We start from the raw sequence: 23,039 nt of genomic DNA on the forward strand, positions 1-23,039 counted from the left end.
AGCGTGTGCGTTCTCTTTTCACTCTCGTCCATCGAAAACATGTTTCGTGCGGTACTGGAGCTATCAGCCATTGGAGTGTTGTTTGTGGAAGACATTCTCAATCAACCGTTTCGCTTCTCATGCACTGATTCGCTAGCTGAACAGCCAATCAGAGTGATCTCTTTGTCCGACTGCCTGTGGCCGACGCAACGCACGGCCATGAAAGGCATGGGGCGTGTCAAGGCCGACGGTGCGGGACACACCAAATTGAGTTTGGGCGACAGGGCACGCTTCGTCGTCCAACTAACGAAAACGGCCAATTTCGGCCTGGTGTGTCCGGGCCTTTATTGAAAGGTTTGGTGACCACCAACAGATTCAACTTGGTTGTTCAGAAACCTATGGGTGACAGTACATATTTTATACAGTCTTAGATAAAGGCTATTAACTGTTTACTGATTTTTGTCGATACATGTCTCTGATCCGTTTAAAGCTTTGTTTTACGCCAAATCTAGGTGGGGTGGCCCTTTTAAATTCTTGGATATCTAAGAGTTGCAGTGCTGTATGTCAAGCTCAGACAAACAAAGTTGTATTCATTTTGAAATGCTAAGTTAATGTAAAACTCTTAGGAATCAGTGATCTCCTTTTTTTATTCAATATATTTCCACAGAATGTACTGTACTCTCTGCAGTTGCACAGTGTCCTCTTTCCTTCTCACCTTAGCTGGTAAATAGGCAGTGGGGATACGAGTGTTGGACCTGACAGCTGAGGAGCTGTCTGTACTGGGAACAGTGCAGGGGACAGGCTATAGGTCAGGTTTTTCCGGTGCTGACAGATGGAGGCCAGTATATAGGCGCCGGCGCTTTGTCACCCTGCCCACTCCAGATATCACTGGACTGTGCCGTGTAACAGTTTGAGGTCAATGTGCGCACTCAGACACGTCTCAATAAGCGTCAGTCATTCGTGAATATGAACTTCCGTTTCTATGTGTATCTGTGTCAGTTTAACCCTTTTTAATACTCAGCAACAACACGTGCAGTTGGTTTCCTGTCCCACAATGCCCTTCTCCACTGTATAAACAGTTCTAAGGTGTCAGGGGGATCACCTGTTTCCTGTTTTCTTCTGTTGTCTTGTCCCTCACTTTGCACGGACAGTGGATCTATTTTGGGAACAGCAGGCTCTTGCGGACAAAAAAAAGATATTTTGCAACTTTTATTTTTGAAGTGTTTGATGTGAGGGTATTTAGTTTCAGATTCATAGAGCAATCTTTTTTCTTTTCACAAAAAATTATTTTGCATTTTAACATTTTGAATGGAATTAATGCATTATGCTTTCTAAAATAGCTTTTATTGATTAATTTTTTTCAGAAATTCTTGACCTTGGGAATTTGTGGCGTTTATGTAAAGTTCTGCTGACACATGAACAAATCAGTTGTGAGAAGTGTGTGGCATTTGACGAGGTTCAGAAATACACACAATGCTTGCGTCCGTACCAGAGGTCCAAGTGGTTAATAACGTTTTTGGTGCCTTGCACACGCTAGCACCTGCCATCCCAACTTCCTATAATAGAACAATGTGAAAACCATATAACCCAAATACAGAATCTGAAAACAAAAATCCTCATTTTACGCCATATACTGTATCAACGGACGTTTACATCTACTGAAAATAGTGTACGAGTTCTTTATCCACAATCAGAGTTAGGATGTTCTTCTTCTCTGTCTTTATTGGCTGTAGGTTTTGTTTGTTTGTCTTACTTTTTACGGCGTCATATTTCAGTCACGGATTCTTCGAATTCTGTCACCTGACTGAAGGGCTTTTTAAGTGTCTCAAATGTCACATAGCTTTCCCCTCCAGAATCTCCCCCTAACCCTCGTCAATCCCCAACTGCACACCAGAGCCCTCAGCTCTTATCACTGGCCACTCACTCCCTGACGTCCACGGGGGGCTGCGCTTTAGTTTGGAGGACAGTCATTTGCTATTCTTAAAACTCAACTCAACTCACAGTGCTGAGGGGAGAGATCTCTGTTCCCCTCTGCTCTTCTGTTGGTGTTCCTTAGCTGTTAATATGTTTTTTGCCGTCGTTTCCACCGAACCTGCGTGACAGTGAATGGACTGAGTGAAACCATTTTCTGCTTGTGAGGAGATCTACTGTTCAGTCATGAGCTCCAGCCTTGTCAACTCTTTGGCCAAAGTCTACGATCGGAATCCACTTCACGGTCAGAAGCCTGGTGGAAGGAAGCTCTCACTCAATGGATCAGACAAGGCCCAAGCGTCTCCATCACCACCTCCTTCGCCTCAGAATTCCGCCTTGCGCTGTGTGGAGAGCAGAATGGACTCTTTGAGCTCTCAGATGGAGCGCTTGCTCAACATGCAGCAGACCGTCCTGACCCGGCTGGACGGCTTGTCCCAGGACGTCAGGGGCATGGGTCAGGATCTGGCCTCAATGCGTGGGGATGGCTGCGGGGAGAGACGTGAATCTGGGGTGGAGGCGGCCTGCCGAGAGCTGTGTGGGGCCATGGAGAGGGCCAGCGAGCGGATGGACAGGCAGGGATGCAGGCTGGATGGGGTGGAGAGGCTGGTGGAGGGCACCCAGCAGGTGATCAGCTACATTGGGGAGGTTGTGAAGAGCTCCAGGCTGGTGGAGCTGCTGTTTAAACAGCCTGGGAAGAAGGCGATGAAGAAGGTGAGAGATTTAACATTAGAAGTGAGGTTTTCCTGCCTCAAAGTCAAATTATTTTCCATCATCTCAAACACTTTGTGGCATTGCATTGTTCTAATTGTGCTTCTATTACTGTGTGTTGTGTCACGACAGTCAACATAGTGAGAGGTCTAATTGCATTGCGGTCATGGCGTCGGATGGATTATGTGCTGTCCAAAAGGTTGCAAATCCTCTTGATGGAATATGTGACTCGTTCATAGTCACATAATAAATAGCTGGCTCTAAGTCAACTTCATTGCCAATCTTCTGTGTTTGAAACACAGACAGGGAGATCTGTTTCTCACAATCCAGAGAAATACAAGTTAAAATATCTAAAAATACCTACATAATCAAACATAGACACATACAGTATATACAAATTCCCACTTTAAGAGGCATCAATAAAACATACAAATATAAAGGAACAGCAGTCAATATATACAAAATAACAGTCACTAAGAAACGGATGAAGATGAATATATTACAGTAAAGTATATCTACACTAATGAAAATGATAGCAGCATAGTTTGTGTCTGTGTTTGTACTACCTATATTTTAACAGTTTTATCTATTACTTCCATGCATTTAAAGCTTCTTGTCATTCTATATACCTCATGATATTGCTCTTTGTATCTATCATTAGCTCTGCAGTAATTCGACATGTTGTCCTCTGTAATGTAAAATATGTTTTCTTCGTTGAGTGATTGTCATTTGCTTCTGGGGTGTAAATGATTAGATCCAGACTGGTTATCTTATCCATGTCTTTATAAGCAGTGTGTTTGACTGCAGGCTCAGCTTACCTTCGGTCTGCAGTACATAATGTTTTTACTTTTATTAAATCTTTGTAATATTCATATTTTGCCAAGCACTGTTGCATAGCTTTTACTACCCTGTCTTCAAACAAATATTTGTGTGATTTCTGCAGTGGTAGAATGCAAGAGAGTTCATTTACTTAATTTTTAGGGTACTTGTACTTGACCTTTTTTCATTTTATGCTACCAACTAAACTTTGAAAGCCAATATTGTACTTTTTCCTCCATGACATTAATTTGACAGTATTTTTACAGTTTTATATTTTTAGCTAATACAAAATATAAATCAACAAATAAATAAACATATAGAAAGTAATTATAGGTTAATATATTGAGCAGCAGTTTATGAAAGTATTAAACTGAACTCCGATTCTAACTGCTGCGATGAAGACATGCATCAAAATCATAATCCAGTTTCTTTAATATGTATGATTATGAAATGGGCTAGTACTTTGACTTTTGATACTATAAGTATATTTTGATCCCAATTATTTTGTATTTTACTTTTTGTACTTCATTCTATAATTAAGTACTGCTGGTTTTACTCAAGTGAACATTCTGAGTACTTGTTCCACCACTGTTTAAATGATTCCATAATTGTGCCACTTCAGAGGTTGTTTTTAGGAGTTAGTATGTGGTTAAGCATGATTTATTAAACAGTAAGACATATTAATAAAAGAGAAACCACAGCATGGATCATCTGAAGTGTTCCTGATTGAACATAAATGTGTATTAATATTGCATTTGTTTATTAAGCACTCTTTGTGTGGGAAAGTGAAGGAAATATATCCCAGTGGTGTACAGTATGCGACACATGTGACCTGTCCTCTTTGTCCTGGAGGAGGCCTCTGTACCACAACACATTACACCTGAGTTACAGGGGCAACTGTAGCAACAGGGACAAATACTTTGTGCTTACTATGCAAATATAAACACGTATATGACCACGCTGTTCCCTTCAGGAATCAGACTCGGAATCTTTGACATGTAAATAAGAAATGCTGCATATATAAGAGCACACGCCAGGGTTTAAACTTTAAACCTGGCTCAAGTTGTGTCCAAATTTTTGTCACTTAATCGATTCCATTGTTTAATCTTTATTTCTCCCTTTTACCACAAGGCAAAGGATGACAAGGAAAAAGCCAAACTGAGCCTGAAGGGTTCGAAGGCCCAGAAGAAGAGGAGACCTGCCGACCTGTCAGGTAGCCTCAAACAGGAAATAACTGCACCTCAAATCAAGAGTTTATATTGAGACATGCTTTTGTCCACTATCAGCTGAAATCTATGGACTAGCTCAACATATATTGTATTTTGAAGGCTAACATTGATATTTTGGTGTTTTAAAATATGATGATTTATGTTTTTTCTTTTACAAAAACACATGTTTTAAAGAAATACTTCACCCAAAAACATTCATTCTCTGGCTTGCGACCAAGTTGAAGGAAGAACCAAAATGTAAAAACGTTTTTTGATGGAATCAAACACGACAGGACACATTTAACCTGGATTTAACTGATTGTTTGCAAGTTGTAAACAAATTTTTCAATATAGTCTTTTGATTCTCTGTTCCTCTGAGAGGGCTGGGAGGAATAAAACAATTTTTAAAGAATTCAAGGTAACATGGGGTGACTAATTGATATGCAGATGGGTGATGCGTTCACTTAAAGGGGACCTATCATGCAAAACGCACTTGTGTATGTATTTTATACATGAATATGTGTCCCCGGTGTTCCAGGGAACTCACCAAGTGTCAGAAAACACAACCCTCTCTATTTTCCTCCATACCCAAATCTCTTAAAAAGGGTCTGCAACGGATCTGATACAGACTGATCCAGATTTGAACACTTCTATGACGTCACAGAAGTGGCGCTACGGCTATTGGGCCAACTCCACCAATCAGGAGGAGACAGCCACGGACATTGCCGTTCGAAAGCGCTGGAGACGCTGTAGTACATATGCCAGGCCTGTAGATGGTGCTGTTCTCACAGAATCAGCCCATGACAAGACAGTGTTAAATTGAGCGAAATGAGGAATGGCTAAAATGCATGATCTGTTTAGTATTTTGAAAAATAAAAAGTATAAATATGCCTTATATAGGTATGGTCCTACACTATACTATTCAAATATAGCATGATAGGTCCACTTTAAACCAACAATCTTGATAAATATATTTCTTAGAGTAGATGATGTATTTACTTTTACCAAAATGGTGGGACACTATGTGAAAATCACTGTCGGTGCCTTCTAGTGCAATGGTGATGCTTTTTCTGAATAACCTAGGAACCGAGTTTGGCATTTTTAATTGACCATTTATCAAGCCACTACCAAGCTTAAAAACATATAAAATATAATATATACTAGTGTGCATTATAAGTAAACTTGATCAATTCAAGTGTTGTGTATTTTTGAATTGAAAACAGATTTTAATTTTCAATGTCACAGCATTCAAGACATTTGTAAAAAATGTTATTTGGTTTGTTTATTCCCACAAAGAAACGTCCTCCTTCAATGAGCCGGTGCTGCAGGAACAGTTGGAAAAGCTCAACAGGCAGAACACTGAGCATTCCCATGGAAAAGCAGAGGCCGACAACCAGAGGGGGGAGGGGGGAGGAAGTGGAGGGAAAAGACAGGAGTCGGCAGAGCTGATCCTGAACGGACAATTCACCGCTGAAGCCGAGTCAGAGGACAGGAAGAAGGACACACACTGGAAAGAGGAGGGGGGGGATCTCTTCCAGGACTCAGAATCAGATGAAGTGGAGGAAAAAGTAGAAGATGTTAGTCCAGAACAGACTGTGGAGGATGATGGGAATACAAAGCATAAAGGAGAGGCAGAAGAGTCATCAACATTGGATAAAGCCTCTCTCTCACCACAGGAAAGGTATTTTTAGACAATACAATTTCAGAGTTATAATGAATAATATGCATCACATTTTTAATTAAAGCTTTTGCAGGTGCTCAAAGCGCTTTTACAATTACACATTGCACATATTAGACATGTAAGACATGTCATTACTGTGGACATTACCCACAGGAGCAAAATCGGGTGAAGTGTCTTTCCCAAGGACACAACGGCCTGACGCAGTGGCTGCCGAGGCGGGTTTTGAACTAGAGTTCACCAACGCCCCTTGATCTGATGATCGTCATGCTTATTAGTTAGTTTAGTTAGTCATTATTAGTTATGATTGAATTTAAGTCACAGGACAAGATCTGTCAATATTGTGTTAATTATATGTTGTTATTATTTGAATGTATACATGTCAAAGGAGTAACGTTAGAGAAAATCATTTGGGGGTGGGAGAATCAAAATTGAAACAGTTTCTTCATGTGTAGCTCTGAGGAGGTCAGCGATGTGGCCACTTGCAGCAAACGTCGTGTCACTGAAGAAGACCTGGTGAAGGACGACCTCAAGAAAAGCAGAGTGGAAGATGAGGAAGGGAAAAACGCTGAGGTGGCAGAGGAAGGAGCGGCTCAAGCCTCCAAATCTGAAGAAGTAAAAACTGAGGTGGAAGAGGAGGGGAAGGAGGGAGAGTCAGCAGAGAAGGAATTTCTTCTTGGTGAGACAGACATTGTGTTTATACAATGCATGAATGCAAAATAATCCAAGAAAATAAGAGAATGCTTTAGAATATGGGGGTTTAGCTACTTTTTATAATGTGTCATACATGACTTATTTCCCATAATAAGAAAAATAACTTTTAAACGAAGGGGCTCTTTATGCCTTTATGGGTTTCCCTGTCCTGTACTGGGTGTATAGGTATTTGTGCATGTAAATGGTTTGCAAAGTCTTAAATCACAAAGTTCACAACACAACCTGCCCCCCCCGAAACGCCTCGATTACACTCCCTTGTTTACTTTCGTAACATAATGACATCACTACATAACACTCTTGCTTCTATTGGCTAGCGCTCCAACATATTGTACGTGATAGGCTAAGGGGCGGTTCATCTCTAATTGGTTGACCAATCACAACATAGCTGTCCAGCTAACCAATCCGAGCAGACTGGGCTCTGGTTTCAGACAGAGTGTGAAAAGAGGTGCTGCAGGACAGGCAGTATGTGAAAAATAAAGAGTTTTTGAACATTAAATCATGGAAACATTTCTCAAATATGAAACCTGAAAATGTACCTAAAAGGGCCCCTTTAATTGTACTTTTCTGCATGTCAACCCCTGTCTCTCCTAATGTTCTAGTCTTTCTTAATCAAGGCAAACACTTTAAAAAATACCCTGAAAAAGAATGCAATGAAATAGCAACCTTAGTTTTCCCTGCTTTTGGTACTGTTTCAAATGGATTTATGCCATATTCATGTGCTGCAGGCTCTCCATGTAGATCCAGTTTGGTTGTTAGTTGATGACATTTAACTTTCTATGCTTAGGACTTTGAAGCAGATCCAGTGTCATAACACCATGGCTGTTTGAGCGTCACTAACATGTGAGCCGATAATGAGACATTGGCATGCTGCTATTTTGATCCACTTTGTTTCTGGGCCCTCTTACCTCAGACTCTGTTTTCAGCAAAGCAAGTTCTATTATTTATTTATTTTATCTTAATTTCTTTATCGTTTCTCCAGACGTAAGCCCTCCACCGCAAGCACCTTTCGACCACCGCATTGTGACTCCCAAACCCCACCAGATATCCTCCTATTACACCATCAACAGAGACGAGGTCCTTGGAGGGTGAGTAGATACCCTCAAGAGTTTGTTTTCATATCGCTCGGTTAGAGCGCCCTCTCTAATGAAATAACACAGGACCTCACAGCCTGGGAGAGGGGACGCCCTAATAGTTTTTTTATTTTAGAAACCTTTTTATTGCCACTCCAAAGGGAATTACATGAGGGGGCACTTGCGAAAAAGCGGGCCCCTCTGATGTATAGACTAGTGCTAAATCCTGCCTCTCAAGATAGAGATTAGCGAGAACATTTTTCACATTATTGACATATTGGCACAGTACATAGCCCTATGGGTGAAGAAGCCAGTATGATAATTACATATCATTTTTTAATGTCAATTTATCTGAGTAGCTTCTAGAATTAGTCGATTCTCTTTTGGAAAAAACAAATTCCAAAAAAAAATTCCAAGAGCACAAACTTTCCCCCCCGAACACCAACAGTCCAAAATAGATGAATTTACAATGATATAAAACTTTAATTTTTCTGCATGAGATGCTGAAACTAGCAATACAATTTTTATTTGATGATGATAAATAACTAAATAGTTACTGTTAGAACAATCTCATTCGTCACTGCCTTTAGTTCCAATATCAGGATACATGTATTTATTTATCCATGCGAGAATGGAAGTAATCATCACATACGGTACATATGGTATAGTTCCCAGAACAGTGTCCTTCACATGCTTATACACAAGAGAGTGTTACAGTCACAAGATGCAGAATACCGGTTCAAAGCAGTATGCTTTGTTCAGATTAGCTAAGCAATAAACATGACAGTCATGTCTATCTCCATAGAGGCTGAATCATCATGTTAATCGTTGTCACATAGCTATCCTATGCCTAAAAGAGTGTGTCATGATGCTCTTCTAGGTAGTCATACATCCTGTTAAGTACACAGCTACAGTTGGTTATCATGTGCTACTCTGATATAGAAAGAGTACATTCAGTATTTTCCCAACAGTTACAAACACAACATTTAAACAGTTGTTTCTGTTGATGTTGATCTTATCAGCACCAGATTAAGTGATGTTTTAGAAATCCCAAATATCTTGTTTTTGGACCTAAGCTAGGAAAATGTATAATGATTTATCTTCTCATACTCTGTATCTTGTATTTATGTATTTGACCCCTCTCTGTGTTTCAGGGGACGTTTTGGGCAAGTCCACAAGTGCATAGAGAACTCGTCTAATCTGATGTTGGCTGCCAAGATCATTAAAGCCAGGAGCCAGAAAGAAAAGGTGCAGTAATAAGCAATTAAAGCTAAATACTTATCATTGCTAAGGATCATAAAGGATTACATTTTAAAAATAGATTCAGCTCAAAAACCCAGAGTGTGTGGACATGAGAATTTGTCAACCTCTTTGTTCCTTTCGTGGGTTGTCACATACAAATAATGTTTTTTTGTTTTGTTGGCGCTTGTAAATATATAAAAGCAACCTCTGTAAAACAGTTTTTTTTTAAATGGTTGCAATACAAAATAAGATATGCACGATTTACAGTATCTGTTTTACATTTATTTTGCTGATCCTTTTATCCAAATAGACAATAAGTGCATTCAACTACATGGGTACAACCAAACAGTTGAATATATTATGCATGTTGTACATTATCTTCATCCAATACGCTTTACTGGCTAGGTGCCGCATTTACAAACATGTGACTACAACTGTACTCGCACATACATTTGTATTCGCTTTTGAATGGAAAGCATTTTCTGTAAAGCAGCTGCAATAAGTCTTTGCTTAATAAATTGCTTACACAATGATATATTACCTTACAGGTCTGTCACCATAAAGGAGAGTAAATCAGATAACAGCCATTTAAAAATAAATAAAAGTAAGAATGTATTCATTTTTGGCAGAGCAAACAACTTCCTCTTACTGCATGTGAAACTTGACTTGCAGACATTTGCCGTTAATGAACTTCGATACATTTTGCCAGTAAAACAGTCTGAGATTGTGATTACTGAGTCTTCTGTCTGTCTCTCAGGACGTGGTGAGGAATGAGATCCAGGTGATGAACCAGCTGAACCACCCCAACCTCATCCAGCTGTACGCCGCCTTCGAGTCGCGCCATGACATCATCCTGGTGATGGAATAGTAAGTCAGGGTTCCTATGTTGGTACTCAGTATGTACCCTCGTATTTTTTCCAAGATCTTCCTTGCTGTAATGTGTCTGCGCTTCTCTTTGTGCCGCAGTGTGGAGGGAGGGGAACTGTTTGACCGCATCATCGATGAGAACTACAACCTGACAGAGCTGGACACAGTGCTGTTCATACGCCAGATCTGTGAAGGCCTGCAGTACATGCACAAGATGTACATCCTGCATCTTGACCTCAAGGTAAACCCTGCTTCAAATCTTAAATTCTCTCATTAAGAAATATCTTATGTTGCTGTCACATTGATGTTTACTTTTTTCCAATCCAAACGCAAGTCAAATATTGAATTCCATAGTTTATACTCTGTTGGTTTAAGTCTCTTTCTCACTTTTTTAGTTAATTTAAGTTGAAGATGCTTAAAGCACTATTTCTTTTGGAGTTATAATCCACATAGGGAAGGATTTGTCTGAAAAGCAGTATACAAAATCATCAAATTTAAACAATTGTATTTGTTTTATATTCTGTTTTTATAATCCTTCTCTTTTGTTACTTTTCAGCCAGAAAACATTCTTTGTGTCAGCAGAGCTACTAACAAGATTAAAATCATTGACTTTGGCCTGGCCAGGAGGTAAAATCATCATTATGTATAGTTCAAATGTTGTTGATTCTCTCAGACTCTTATATGTCTGCTTGTGTTTCTCTGACAGATATAAACCCAGAGAGAAGCTGAGGGTCAACTTTGGAACACCTGAGTTTTTAGCTCCTGAAGTCATCAACTATGAGTTTGTTTCATTCCCAACAGATATGTGGAGCCTGGGCGTGATTGCGTACATGCTGTGAGTTATGGGATGCTCATTCACATAGATGTCTATTTGCCAGTATAGATATAAAGGAACAGAGTAGCATCCCTGATCTCTTTCCTCTTGTTCCAGGCTCAGTGGGCTGTCTCCGTTTCTGGGAGACGACGACAACGAGACGCTGAACAACATCCTGGCCTGTCAGTGGAACTTTGAGGAGGAGGAGTTCAAGGACATCTCCGACGAAGCAAAAGACTTCATCACACTTCTGCTGGTGAAGAGCAAGAGCTGGAGGATGAGCGCAGCGGAGTCCCTCAGACACCCCTGGCTGTCAGACAGAAGTCTGCACTATCGACTAGATCAGAAGGTAATGAACCACGCTGAGTGTTTAGCACCACCTGAATGCACAAACAAATATATATATTTGTCCAATCAAAGCTCTTGTTTCTCCTCTTCGGGTTCATTCTTAGGTGGCACAATGCTTGTTTAAGCTGTATCTAAATGTAAAGCAGTCGTGAAGTCTGAACTGTAAAGCCACACATAATGAGATTCAATATGATAGGCACAAACATTTGCTTCTTTAAAATGTACACCTTATACATTAGAATTAGTTTGATATTATTGTGAGGGACACTTTAGTCAGTAGGTCAGGAAATTAATAAAGTAAGGGATAGTGTCATTGATCCAATTTAAATGTTTATTGTCAAAACATATACAGTACAAACTGACGGTGTAAAAATGGTGTGATGCCTGACTCCTAAACCCTAAAGCCACGAGGATAAATCGGACATTTTATTTAACGGGCCCTGTTATGTTCATTTTCAGGATCATATTTGTCATTTTAGCCTCTACTATGACATGTTTCCATGCTTTAATGTGCAGCACCTCTTTTCAACCTCTGTCTGAAACCAGAGCCGAGACTGCTCTGATTGGTTAATTTGTCAGCTCTGTTGTGATTGGTCAACCAATTAGAGATTTTCTGCCCCATACAATATGTTTGAGTGCTAGCCAATAGTGTGTTACACAGAGATGTCACTATGTTACTGAAGTAAACAAAGGAGTCCAATGAATGGAGGCGTTTTTAGGCAGGGGGGAGTGTGTGGAAAAGAAACTCCTTCTGGAGGGTACTTTGAGATTTTAGCCTTTGCAGACCATTTACATGCACAAAAACATAATAATAATAATAATATAGGGCCCCTTTAAAAGGGAAATAATATGAAAAATTATATTTGACAGTGTTTGTGCACAATACATTCATGTACTAACCAGGGGTTGGATTGAAGCGTCAGCTAAAGGAAATGTAATGTAATGTAAAAAGAGACAGGCGCTTGGCAGATCACAGTGACAGTTTGTAAAAAAAAACTAAAACAAGTTTTCATACCGGTATTTTATGCAATGCACTAATTCATAGGATCCTTTTTCATTGTAGAAAAATAAGTGCCACTCCACACACGCCCCTTCTCCAGAGAACCAGAAAGGTGAGATTAATACATTCCTAATAGCTTGTAAATAGCTTTTTCTTTTTGCATTCTGGCTACTATAATCTTTAAACCTGCATTTATTTTCTCCGTTTCCCTCCCAGAAACACTGTGAGGCCCTCAGCATGCCTTGTAGAGCCCTGGAGCTCAACACTGGACCAATGCTGCTGTACCTGTATGGCAACTGGATTACTACTATCACATCCTTCTGTCAGCTTAGCTTAGTTTAGCTTCATTAGCTCTGATCTGAAAAGTGTGAGGCCCGCAAGAGAAAAAGTTGACTTCTTTTAATGCTGCCATTGAGGCACCAACCATCTGCTTGCATGCTTACTGTCCTGTAGAGCACCAACCTTCAGACTGACTCGGTGGTGTTTAGAACGACCCATATTGCAATGGTGAATCCATAATATTATACACAAAGGTCCTGAACAACTGTCACTTCTACAACTTCCACATCCACTGCAGTTGGAAAAGGTGAAGAAACACTGAAGAAAAGTAACTTAGCATCAAACAAGTTGTTCTCTCTCTGACAATGTCCTGGTTTGTTGCATGCTTTGCACCTTTTGGCCTACTTCTTCAAGGTTTAGCAAACATTTTAAAATAAAATATAGACTGAATTCTTAAATATATTTTTGTGAATACAGATTATTTTCTTTTCATTTACAAGTCTTATTGAAATGTGTTTATTTCTTGAACATAAGGTAGAAGTAGAACTTGGTCGAAGTTGAAGTCACACCACGTTAATTTATTATGTATATATCACAACACTGCATCCATCCTCTCATTTCCCTGGAAAGTGAAGACATCTCAATGACTGAATACCTTCGGTTTGGAGCCATATTCAGACTGCATTTCTGGTACATTTTCACTGTAGACTTGATTGCTTTCTTTATGCGTTCATGCCACTAGCTTGCCTTTGCTTCGGCAGTTTGGAGTAGCCCTCTCACCTTCCATGAAGGCACAACGGACAACAGAATACTACCTATGAATGATTCGTGTTTATGACTGAAGTGGATTCTTATGTTCATTTATTTACTGGTTCAAACGCCAGACTTTACTTGAGGTGCAAAGCTTTTCTTTTCAAGATGGGGTTTCTTTACAGGGAAGAAAATCAGGATTTCACCTAGTTCTGCACATGTATGCTTTGAATGTGTAAATGCACACTTCAGCTTGACGGACAGCCAACCACAGAGAGGACACCAGTCTGTATTTTATTGTCCTTTTATTTCTAATACATGGGAAGTTGGATTAATGTTGTTCACTCAGTTGTCGGTTGCTCCAAGTAGAAACTGAAAAGCTTTGTGATTTTGTTTATTTGAATTTATGATACGATTTTCAAGTGCTGTTGTGTAATAATGAGATTATTAAATGTAAACTATAAATAAGCAAAAAAATAAACCACACCAGAAAATATTTGAAGTGTTTGTGAAAGTTAATTTCTTTGGAAATAAAATGTGAATATTGAAATTGTGTGACACTTGCATTGTAATTGTACTGAGTCATATACGAAAAATATGCCTGAAACGCCTCCATTATACTCCTTTGTTTAGGCTACTTCTGTATAGGGCTGTCAAGTTAATGCGTTAATAACGCATTAACGCAAAAAAAGATTAACGCCACTAATTATTTTTACGCGATTAATGCATGTGTATTTTTTGTCCTCGGCGGCCCCGTAGTTTCGGAGCGCATCGCGTTTAAAATACCATCTACAAGCTGATGCTGACAGCCCCGCTCCTGCCGTCCGCTTGCGGCAGACCACACTTCCACGCTCACCGGCAGGCACCGACTGGCCATCGGGAGGACCGGGAGGGTGTGTGTATGTGTTGCGCGAGAGAGAGACCTTACGTGTATTGTTGTTGTTGTTAGCATCTGGTGCTAGCTAACTGCGCTAACGGATATAAGCAAGGCCGGATTAACCATATGGGCAACCTGGGCAAGTGCCCAGGGGCCCTTGAGCAAAGAGGGCCCTCAGTGACAAGATAAAAAAAACCTCACTCATCATACATTGTTTTAAATGACACTCACTCTTCGCAATAAATAACACAGCTTTTCCATAGGGTCAAATTACTGTAGGCCACTGTACTGTAGGTCTCACTATGTATGCGCTCAACTTTATTACTACGCGGCGGCGGTGTATAGCCAAATCACAGCCCCACCCCAACCACACAATTTCACTACATATTTTACTTTTGTAACTCTCGATGTTTGTGACAAATAGAACTCCTCGTGTACTTGCACAGCCAGCCAGTCATATTTTGGCATTAAGTGGGGTGCTGTTCTGAGGTTTTGATTGATATTACCTAGGTCTTCTTGAGCAGGGGCGGACTGGGACTAAAATTCAGCCCTGGAAACTGACCCAGTCCGGCCACATGAAATGTCAAATGTTAGAAATCCACTGTTTATTATTTAAAGTTTTACATCCGATTCGCTCCTTTTTTCCTCTCTGTACATAGCTCCAGTTTGGGCATTGGCCTGTCATCAGATTTAATTTTTAGTTGCTGCTGCCTGTAGCGGAAGTTTAGTAAAATTATTTTTGATGAAATACTCAAAATCTCCACCCTCCATAATTGCACTTGCTTCAGTTGCTTGCTACTTTTTAAGGGCGGTGATGACAGTTACAGTACGAACTGAAGTTGATGCGATTTGATTGGATTGTGAGGCATGACGTGAGCCTCATCTGATTGGTCAATCCCTCGATTTTTTTCAACAAGGGAAGCCAATTTCGGCTAGTCTCCTTTTGCAACAGTGCCATCTACTGTTTCATCATAACATCTAAAGGGGCGCTGTTTCACTCTTTGTAAAATACTCAATGAGAATGGGGGAGAGATGGGCCGGCAGAATAATTACCGAAACTAAACAAAGTGTTTTTATTTATTTATTAAAATTATAACTACAATCCAAAAAAACAGGGGAAGCCTAGCTTCCCTTGGCCTCCAGGAGAAAACGCCACTGAGTTCAAGGGATAATTCTCACCCACCTCTTGCTCTTGGGAGGCTGGCTATCTGAACTCGCACCCTCATCATTCTCTTAATAATCTTGCACTTGTTCTAAGCTGCTGCTGATAGTGCTTGTAGCAGCGCTGCTGCCAAAAAGGTCTGTCAATTTGCGACATTTATATTCTTCACCTGCGAGTGACTTCACCTTTTTTTCTCTTGCCTTCTCGGCCCCACCTTTTTCGTTTCGTTTTCTTTGATTTTGATCCAAGTTTTTTCATTCTCCCTGTCTGCCACGGCGTCTAATCCCTTCTCTTCGTGTGGCCGGTCTTTTTTCTTCTTCGTGTGTGATTATTTGACTGATAAGAACCACATAACTGCATTAGCGGCCGCTGTCGCCCTCTGTCGACCGTCAGCGCAACTTAAATGATGACGTTAAACCAAAAATGTTTAAAGGGCCGGCCGGCCGTCAACGGCCCTTGACGACCGGCCGTTCTGTGGTTCTCCAGATTCTACAGATGGCCAGTCCGCCCCTATTCTTGAGCCATACACTGTCTTGAGATCTTATCCATTGTATCTTTGTCTTGTGATTTTTGACTGAAAGGGCAAAAGGCTAGACCTACTTTGGTTGAACTATGTGGCTCCGTCCCTGCTTTTGACAAATAGTTGTGCGATTTGACATGCCAGATAGACTGAAAATTCTAAATATTGGTCATGTTGGTAGGATTGGGTTGGCGTGGTGCTACTTGTTGGTATGTGGGTGGGGGGGGGGGGGGGGGGGGGCATGAGTGCTCAGTGCTCAGGGGCCCCTGGAGGTACTAATATGGCCTTGGCTATAAGGAACTGTTTAAATGAAAACAGAGGACTGACATTTAGCCGACAACTGCGCCGAGCACTTGACTTTATGCAGGTAGCCAGACAGTGGGACATTGTACGAAAGGTCAGCACACTCAGCACGGATAGTGCGCACAACATGATTGCAGCGTCCAGACAGCTCCCGTTTGAGCATTATGCCTTGAGTTACACACACACACACACACACACACACACACACACACACACACACACACACACACACACACACACACACACACACACACACACACACACACACACACACACACACACACACACACACACACACACACACACACACACACACACACACACACACACACACACACACAGTATTGTATTATTGTATGAGAGAGGTTCCAGATTGAATTGAGGCGAATATTTGTAATGTTCAGAAGTTGTTGTGTTTAATATTCATGAGAATATTTTTTATTGTTCAAATGATAATAAATATTTGCATAAAGCATATTTGTCCACTCATATGTTGATAAGAGTATTAAAAACTTGAGAAATATTTCTCTAAGGTACATTTAGAACAGATAAAAAATGTGCGAATAATTTGCGATTAACTATGGAAAATCATGCGATTAATCGCAATTAAATATTCTAATCGACTGACAGCCCTACTTCTGTAACATCACTACATAACACTTGTGCTTCTATTGGCTAGTGCTTCAACACATAGCACTGATAGGCTAAGGGGTGGGACATCTCTGGTTTGAGACACAGGGTGAAAAAATGGGGGCTTGTCTGGTGCCTTCCGCAAAGCAATACATATTGGCAAAATGTTAGCATATCAGATATAGGAAAAAAATAAATCATACATTTAATCAATATCAATGGTTCTTTGAAGTACTTATGAACAACTGCAAATTTTGTCATCACTTCACAAGGTCAGCGGCTGAGATTCCAAACTCTTCTAATAACTAAGTTCCAACTATGCTCCCCTCAGTATCATTCACCTGGAACAACAAACACCTCTCTGTGCACAGGGAGGGATTTTTTTTGTTAGGGAGAGTAAAAGCGAGTGTAGGAAAGAGAAGATGACTAATGAAGTAGGTCAAAGTAGAGAAATCTTGGATAGGAAAATTAAGGCATCTTTCATCACCTGATAAGTTATTTTATGATCTATTCAAGTCAGCTTTCCAACTGGCTTATAGTTCTGGTTTAACACTGTTAATTTAAGCCTCCCTGTGACATTTAACATTCAACAAAATACCAGATTACGGTCCAAAGATGATCTTGATTCATCAGCGTCAATCAGCATGTGAAGTAAGTGAGGGAGACAGGAGGAATTACGGCTCCAACCCAAATCAGTTAGTTGACATACATCATTTTACAATCTCTTCTCAATAAAATCTCTGACATCTTCATTTCAATCTCAGTAGAAATAGACAAAAGCTTTCTGTTCTCTAATCGGATAAATAATGGGATAGTAAGGGTATTCAAGCTTTTGAGAACAAACATACTGAGACTGAACATGTGCAGATAGGCGTATAAATCTTATGTTTATGATCCAGAAGAGACTATTCCCATCAGGATATAAATATTACATTAAAGTTACTAATACCTCTTTATCCAACACTCCGGTACTGTAACAGAGCCTTCTCAGATCTGTAATTTCAAATCATTCTTTATTCATATGTTGAAGTTGATCCTATATTTATTCATGTAAATATACAGCCGTGTCATCAGAGGTCAGGGACATAGAAACCAGCAGGTTGTGCCAGAGCTTAAGATGGCAAACAAAGCTGCGTACTCTCAAGGGTGTGTGAGTTTCACATTCTGCACAAACAAAAAAGAAAGGAATTTCTTTGTGTTGCTACTGACCACTCAGGGAAATGTACTTTTCTACAGTTTGTTAGTGGATTCAATGACTCTTAACCCTTAGATGCACGAGTGACTGGACCCTACACTCTTCCATAAGTGGGTCAAAAAGGACCCGTAATAGAATAATGTGTGTTTTTATGCCATTTTTGTCATTTTGGTTGAGGAAAATCACTTGTATAATATTTAGTATTATATTTTGGTTCACAATAGAAATATTTTATATTTAATTTTTCACTATTTAGAATTTTAGATTTTCTTTTTACATTTTGAAAAAAAAAAGAAATTCCATAGAAAATGCATGCAGGTCATTTTTGACCCACTTACTGTATGGAAGAGTGTAGGGTCCAGTCACTCGTGCAGCTAAGGGTTAAGAGAATTTGGGAAACTGGGAGACTGATTTTTGTTTTAATTACATTAACATTTTAAAAGTTGGAATGGAAGCTTGGGGTAGTAATACAAAAACTACAATTTCTTAAAATGTAAATAAAAAATGTGAATGGCATGATATCCAAAACATGTTTTTTGAGGAATAGCTTGAATATGAAATGATAAAAACATGTAATTACAAAGATACTTCAAGAAAACCACCACACCGGGTCAAAAAATACCCACTTATGCATCTAAGAGTTAAGAAAGAATAGATACATGCCAGGGGAGACCTTTATGAAGAACAAAAATGTAGCTACTGGGTTGATCTAGCTCTCCATCTCCTATTATCTCAGAAGCGCTTAAAGCTACAAATATGTGTGCTCAACCTCAGAATGTGAAAGAGGATACAACAGAGGAATATCTTGCACGAAAAGAGGCTAAAAGATAAACCATAGGCTTACCGTAACCAAAACCTCATGACTGTGGCTAGCATGAACCTTAAGCAATGTTTTTTCTTTATTGCTAATAGTTTAGCATTCTCTATGAGCTCACCACTTTGGTCTAGAAGCATTGGTTAGGGTTAGCAGAAAGCTAAGCTAAACTATTAGCAACATTTTCTTTCCATCTCTGCACTCTGCAAACACTTCACATATATTGTAGCAGGCTAGAGTCTTGAGTTTTTCATTTTCAAAACACTTCTGTTCCTTCTGTGTGAACTCACCACTTTGGTGTAGCAGCTGTCATGGATGTGATGATCTTTAAAGAACTGAATGCTATGATGCTGTATAAATAATAATATTCTGTAAACCTTACATGTCAAAAGATAGTAGATCAATGTAGTTGAGATATCATCCCTCAGGTGGCTGATCAGTCACGCCATGTGACCACAGAGAGGGTGACAATTGATCTGATCATGGGACATTTGTCCTTTTAAAGTGTCATGGGTCAGTTATCTCATGACTAAGCATGTATTTATGAAACTTTATAAAAGCACACACTCAGCTGTAGAGACATTGCTTTATGTATGCTGTGTGCCTCTTTTGCAGAAGATGACTAAAGACTCAGATGAACAACTCTTTGACCAGTTCATTGCAAGGATTTCCACATCAAAGCAATGGCTAGGGGTTAGCAGAAGTCTAAGATAAACTATTAGCCTCAATTCTATACATCTGTGAAACCGGGGCGGCTGTGGCTAAGTGGATAGAGTGCTGGACTTCAAATCAGGGGGTAGCAAGTTCGAGTCCCACTAGAGTCAGTATGTCGTTGCATCCCTGGGCAAGACACTTCACCCCAAATTGCTCCTGTGGGGATTGTCCACAGTACTGAATGTATGTAAGTCGCTTTGGATAAAAGTGTCAAACAAATGACATGTAAACCCTTTGCAGATATTGTAGCAAAAGAGCCTTGAGTGTGTCATTTCAAAGTGCTTTTACGAGTTTACAAAAAAACAGAATGGGATCAGGGTCACAATCATGATCCCATAATGTTTGAAAAGACTGACTGGCACTTGTACAGGTAAGGAGCGCCCATGCTCATCTGGAGGGGAGGACTTTGGAATGAAAGGGGATAGGGGTCCTATCAAGAAAGTGTTCCTTGATTTGCCAATGACCTTTCTTATCCATAACCATTTAAGGTATGGCATTTCTTTTTTTCATTTTCCAGAAAACTGCCTACTCTTGGCTTCCACTTAATTACGATATTGGAAAAGTAATTGAACTTTTGCCCAATGAAAAAAATATACTGCCTATCCCAGCTTTCACACTGCACTATGTAGTGTTCCCACACACAACACATGTGTGATGGATGAAGTTTTCTGCACAGCAGTGGACACACAGTGAGAGTGAAATACCTCGACGCACACAGCGAGACACCTGCCGTCCAAACAAAAGAAAAGAAGAAGAAGAGCCCAGAGCTGTAACAGAGCTGTGTGTTGTTCTCTTTTGATCAGGCGGGGTGGATGAGCAGACCGCTGTGCTTCTCAGGACCCGGGGCACTTGTTTTTATACGATCGTGTTTACTTTAGACTGTAATGAAATCACACCTCCCATCACGCTGTGCACTCTGGGAAGTGGAGTGGTGGGAGAGGGCTTTCACAGCGCTACTGATGCTCTCAGCTGGAGCAGATGGTGTCATACATGCTCAAATGTACAAGAAAAATAAGAGATTCGGAGTTGTTCATATTGGCTGATCGCTCCCGTTAAGATAATGTCTCAAGTGATCTGAAATGGATTCCTCTATGAAGGTCAATATATCAAGTACTGCTCCTAAAATTGTGTTTATTTTGGCTGTGTGACAGGTCAATTCTGTAACAAATGTAGCAGCTGAAACCCAGATGTTCCTCTTAAATTCCCTCTGAAATAAAGTTATAAAAACAACTTTCTCCACACTTTTATTGCTCCGATCTATTTTTTTTGAAAACCGTGGATTTTTGGATCTCCAAAGAGCTCAATTACGATGGCCAGTCATGCAAACAATTACATTCGATCATTGGAAATCGACAATCGGTCTTGATATATGGTTAAATTAAAATCAGTAGGCGAGGCTGTAATTTCTCCATTACTCTCATGAGCGAGGCGGAACATAATAGTTTTATCATGCCAAAAAAGCTGCTGTGTCATTTATTGCACCTCAAACATTAAAAATAATCAAGAGTTCAGTGTTTCTGTACTTCCTCTAAGAAGAAAGGACAGTAAAAGAAGAGCTCTGTGGCTTCAGGCTCGATCGCCATTCAAATAACAGCGTTGTTTCCCCCAAAAGTGGGCGGGGCCGTAAAGTCACGGAGATGTTACTCTCATCTATGAAAATCGATCGCCTACTGCTATATTTAACCATACCGGTTGATGAAAGTATTTGTTACAATGTAACCAGACTATATCATTTTCTTTTTTTCAAGAATGCAAATGTAAATTGTAAAAGTAAAGAAACATACGGCATGGGAACGTTTTTGAGGAGAACTAGGCACCACACCAGTCCCTAATTTGCTGCATGTTGGTCTTTGAATATAAAAAGCACACAACCAGATGGGTCAACAACTATTATGTCCTGAAAAGTCTTGTATCCACAAGTGATATCAATGAAAAACTGAAATATTAAACCCATATTTATACATACCTCATTGAAATCAAATTGGGCTATTCCCACAATGTAACATGCATACTGTAAATAAAGAAATAGTATATTATGTTAGGTTGTTGTGATGCTATGGTGTTCATTGGCAAATAATATTCCTCCGTGAATGTTGTTTTGGATATAAATACATCACAACATGTCTCAAAACTATGAGCAATAATGGAGTGCATAGCATGCTGAAAGCATTATACATTTGTATACATTATTATAAACAGAAAAATAGGACTACTGTATATTCAGTATCCTACCATCAAAACAAACACCCACAGTTGTTCGAGAACCCTTGTCTAGGTAGGCCCTGTAGTGTGAAAAGTCAAAAGTGTCAAAAATGACAATTACATCATACTCTTCAGTAGAATAATTTTAACAAATCTTACCTGGACATCATCCACACCAAGACTTGCCCAAGGCCCAGGGCACAAGATCTGAGCAAGGTTTCTGTGAACACAAAGCATGTGAAAGTTAAGAATAAGTACAATTAAATTGTACTTTTCTGTTCAATGCCTTTTATTTAATACAATGTATCCCATGTTAGTTCAAATAAAACAGAGCCATACATTAAAAAAAGATAGACAAGTGGTCTAAAACAGAACTACCACTGTCCGGATGTGATGTAACTGTGCGCCAAAAAACCTGAATGGTTTGGTGCGACAATCATCTCTCCAGCCAGTGCCACGGAGGGGATCTAGAAAGAAAATCTCCCTAGCTTGTGGCCTCAGTATCTGTTAATATCACATGTTCCAATATCAATAGGTATACTTTGACATACAAACGTTATATTATTAAGTTGTAGGATCTGTATTATACAACTAAATTAAGCGTTGAATTTAAAGATAGAAATACTATTTTCGGCATGGCAAACGTCATTGTACAGTAAACAAACAATAGCAAAGACTGAACTACATGTACTTACACAGAGTGTCCAGTGTCCAGGTTCCCACACTGGAAGGAGAAGTCATTGGAGATTTGCTGCATTTTTCTGGAAAAGCAAAAAAACAGTTGTGTTGATGTGACTACAGTAATGAGTTGGTACAAGAATATGGAGCAGCAACATGGATAATCATGATAAAAATATAACATGGCTGTTGGCAGCAAACACGCCATCTACTGTACTCTCTGTGACAGATGTAGTTTCATAATGTAATAAACCAAGAGGAAAACATAACAGGGAGAACAGCAAAACACCCAAAGCTAGACATAGAAACGTGACATGACATAATAATCCTTACAGAACCCCCCCCCCCTCAAGGGACGGATACTAGACGTCCCTAAACAAAAAAAAAATCCAAAAAGTCCAGCAGGGTGGGTGGAGGGGGTCCGGAGGACGGGCTTTGACTGACATCCCAGGGCACGGCAGAGGACCAGGAAGGAGTCTCGGGCGGACGGCCCGGGG

The 23,039-nt window shown here is 39.9% G+C and overlaps 1 protein-coding gene and 1 long non-coding RNA gene across 3 annotated transcripts in view; one reads left to right on the forward strand and one right to left on the reverse strand.

Moving 5' to 3' along the window:
• Positions 1-13,997, forward strand: part of mylk4b (myosin light chain kinase family, member 4b) — a 29,564-nt gene extending 15,567 nt beyond the window's left edge. Inside the window, exons 1-13 of one of the 2 annotated variants that reach the window (XM_079677468.1) lie at positions 1,431-2,661; positions 4,615-4,690; positions 5,982-6,366; positions 6,819-7,042; positions 8,057-8,162; positions 9,302-9,395; positions 10,147-10,256; positions 10,356-10,497; positions 10,813-10,883; positions 10,963-11,091; positions 11,188-11,419; positions 12,482-12,530; positions 12,635-13,997. In XM_079677468.1, coding sequence (XP_079533594.1) covers positions 2,137-2,661; positions 4,615-4,690; positions 5,982-6,366; positions 6,819-7,042; positions 8,057-8,162; positions 9,302-9,395; positions 10,147-10,256; positions 10,356-10,497; positions 10,813-10,883; positions 10,963-11,091; positions 11,188-11,419; positions 12,482-12,530; positions 12,635-12,645 — 2,154 coding nt within the window. In that variant the 5' untranslated portion in view covers positions 1,431-2,136 and the 3' untranslated portion in view covers positions 12,646-13,997. Of the gene's footprint in view, positions 1-1,430; positions 2,662-4,608; positions 4,691-5,981; positions 6,367-6,818; positions 7,043-8,056; positions 8,163-9,301; positions 9,396-10,146; positions 10,257-10,355; positions 10,498-10,812; positions 10,884-10,962; positions 11,092-11,187; positions 11,420-12,481; positions 12,531-12,634 lie in introns of those variants that run through there. The other variant, XM_079677467.1, reaches the window with a different exon arrangement.
• LOC307036866 lies at positions 2,512-22,626 on the reverse strand. Its single transcript, XR_013807500.1, has 3 exons — positions 22,560-22,626; positions 22,024-22,084; positions 2,512-2,638 (listed from the first exon to the last, which is right to left on the reverse strand). It is a non-coding gene; the product is annotated as an uncharacterized lncRNA (long non-coding RNA).
• Between the last annotated feature and the right edge of the window lie 413 nt (positions 22,627-23,039).

Source organism: Notothenia rossii (assembly GCF_949606895.1).
Source record: "Notothenia rossii genome assembly, chromosome: 1".
Lineage (NCBI taxonomy): Eukaryota > Metazoa > Chordata > Actinopteri > Perciformes > Nototheniidae > Notothenia > Notothenia rossii.